Source organism: Trypanosoma conorhini (genome assembly GCF_003719485.1).
Source record: "Trypanosoma conorhini strain 025E chromosome Unknown Tco_14.4_contig_00797, whole genome shotgun sequence".
Taxonomy (NCBI): domain Eukaryota; phylum Euglenozoa; class Kinetoplastea; order Trypanosomatida; family Trypanosomatidae; genus Trypanosoma; species Trypanosoma conorhini.
In genome coordinates this window covers 5,821-7,534 of record NW_021704864.1, presented here as the reverse complement: position 1 = coordinate 7,534, position 1,714 = coordinate 5,821, and the positions used below count along the sequence as shown (strand labels likewise).

The 1,714-nt window shown below is 48.1% G+C and overlaps 1 protein-coding gene across 1 annotated transcript, besides 3 other annotated features; it reads left to right on the top strand.

Annotated features, from left to right (window-relative positions):
* Nucleotides 1–412: 412 nt before the first annotated feature.
* On the top strand, nt 413–1,204 carry Tco025E_08500 (dual specificity protein phosphatase; the record flags this gene model as incomplete). Its single annotated transcript, XM_029375347.1, has 1 exon — nt 413–1,204. The coding sequence occupies one exon, from the start codon at nt 413–415 to the stop codon at nt 1,202–1,204; it is 792 nt and encodes a 263-aa protein (XP_029224632.1).
* Nucleotides 1,205–1,302: 98 nt separating this feature from the next.
* Nucleotides 1,303–1,319: a microsatellite.
* A 188-nt stretch (nt 1,320–1,507) lies between these two features.
* Nucleotides 1,508–1,530: a microsatellite.
* Nucleotides 1,531–1,548: a sequence feature (GA-rich).
* Nucleotides 1,549–1,714: the final 166 nt, after the last annotated feature.

Here is a 1,714-nt window from a genome sequence, read left to right as displayed (position 1 = left end):
CCACGGTTAAATTAAGTTATAGCGCGGGGTATATCTCACCTCACAGGTTTACGCATACGCGTATTTATGTATGCGTAAGCCCCATGAATTCCTTCCTTTGTGTGTGAGTCGCTGTAGGGGGGGGGGGTTGTTTGTTTTTTGGAGGGGGAGCGGGGAGGGGGCATTCTTTTTGCGTATTGTTTTTGCTGTTTGTTTCTCTTTCTCCTCTTTGCAAGGGAGTGGATGGGGATAAAGGGGAAGTAGGGAGGTGCGTTTACTTGTCTTGTCTGCCCTAGCTAGCGAGTGAGCTGCAGGAAGCCTTTTTGTTCCCAGCCGCACGGGCCCCTTAAGGAGGCAGACGAAAGAAACGCACTGGAAAATAATAATAATAACATAGAAGACGGACCTTCTTGGGTCAGAGGTCAGGGAGGAGATGCACATGGCGGCTCGTCCCTGCACTCCTCCGCGTGAAGGCTCCTCCCCCGAAGGGACTCCTTTTATTTGTTACAACCGTCTCTCAGAATACATGGCTGAACGGAGTCGTTCGCCCTCGTCACCACCCGCACGCCGACGTGAAAGTCGCAGGAACACAGTTGATGCTCTTCCAGAGCCGCGGCCAAGTCAGTTGTCGACGCCAAAGGCTTCTCGGCTGGACGTTAGTTACCCACCAGCGGTGTTTTGTACGCCCCAGTTGATGCGTGAGGAATTGCAGCTTCGTGCCAGCTTAGATTCTGAGTTGACACTGCTTAGGTTAGACTCGTCCTGGCGTCAGGAACCATCGGTGACGCCTCTCGTTGACGGCCTCTACGTGGGTGGTTTTCCAGATTCAGAAACGCTGGAATTTTTGCGGAGTGAGAGGGTGAATACAATTATCAATTGCTGTGCGGGGGAGTATGACACACTTGATAGCGTGCGGGCGGAATTTACTGTTCACCACCTATACGCGGAGGATCAGAGCGACTATTTGATTTTGTTCCACTGTTACGATCAATTTGCAAGCATCGTCAGCGAGGCTAGGAAAGCGGACCGTCGCGTTTTTGTGCATTGCATAGCAGGCATCAATAGAAGTGTGACACTCTGCATTGCGTACCTGATGCAATACCACAATATGGATCCCATCAGCTGCGTCCGGCTCTTTTTGTCCCAGGGTAGAACAAATATCTTGCGAAACGTGGCCTTTCGTCACCAGATCGTGGATTTTTACATTCACACTTTGTCGACGTAAGCCGTCGCCACGCGTTACGTTTGGGTGTCTCATTCTGCAACTGAAGTTTCTCATCAAAGTGGACCCCTGCCGCACAGGGTTTAGATCCGTATACTCTTTTATTATTATTATTATTGAAGCTAGTGTGAAGCTTGCCTCATGTTGATTTCTTGACTGCTTGGAAGGAACGAAAGAAAAAGAGAGCATGTGAAGAAGAGAAGCAAGGGGAAAGAGTACAGATAAAAGGAACAAAAAAATAATAAGAATAAAGCATGTCGGTAGTACAAACAGAAATATATCTCATTGTATGTACCCAATTTTCCTTCTCTCTCTCTCTCTCTCTCTCTTCCTTCCCTTCCCTGCTCAGTGTGTTGTTGTGGTGTGTCTTGTTTTCCTTATTGTTTCTTTGGCACACTGCAATGAGAAAGTGGCTTTCAAAAAAAAAGGCGCCAAAGCTCTGAAAAGAGTGGATGGGCTGCTCCTTACGTTTACATGGAAGAAGTTGCAATGTCTGCTCGATCAAACAGTATT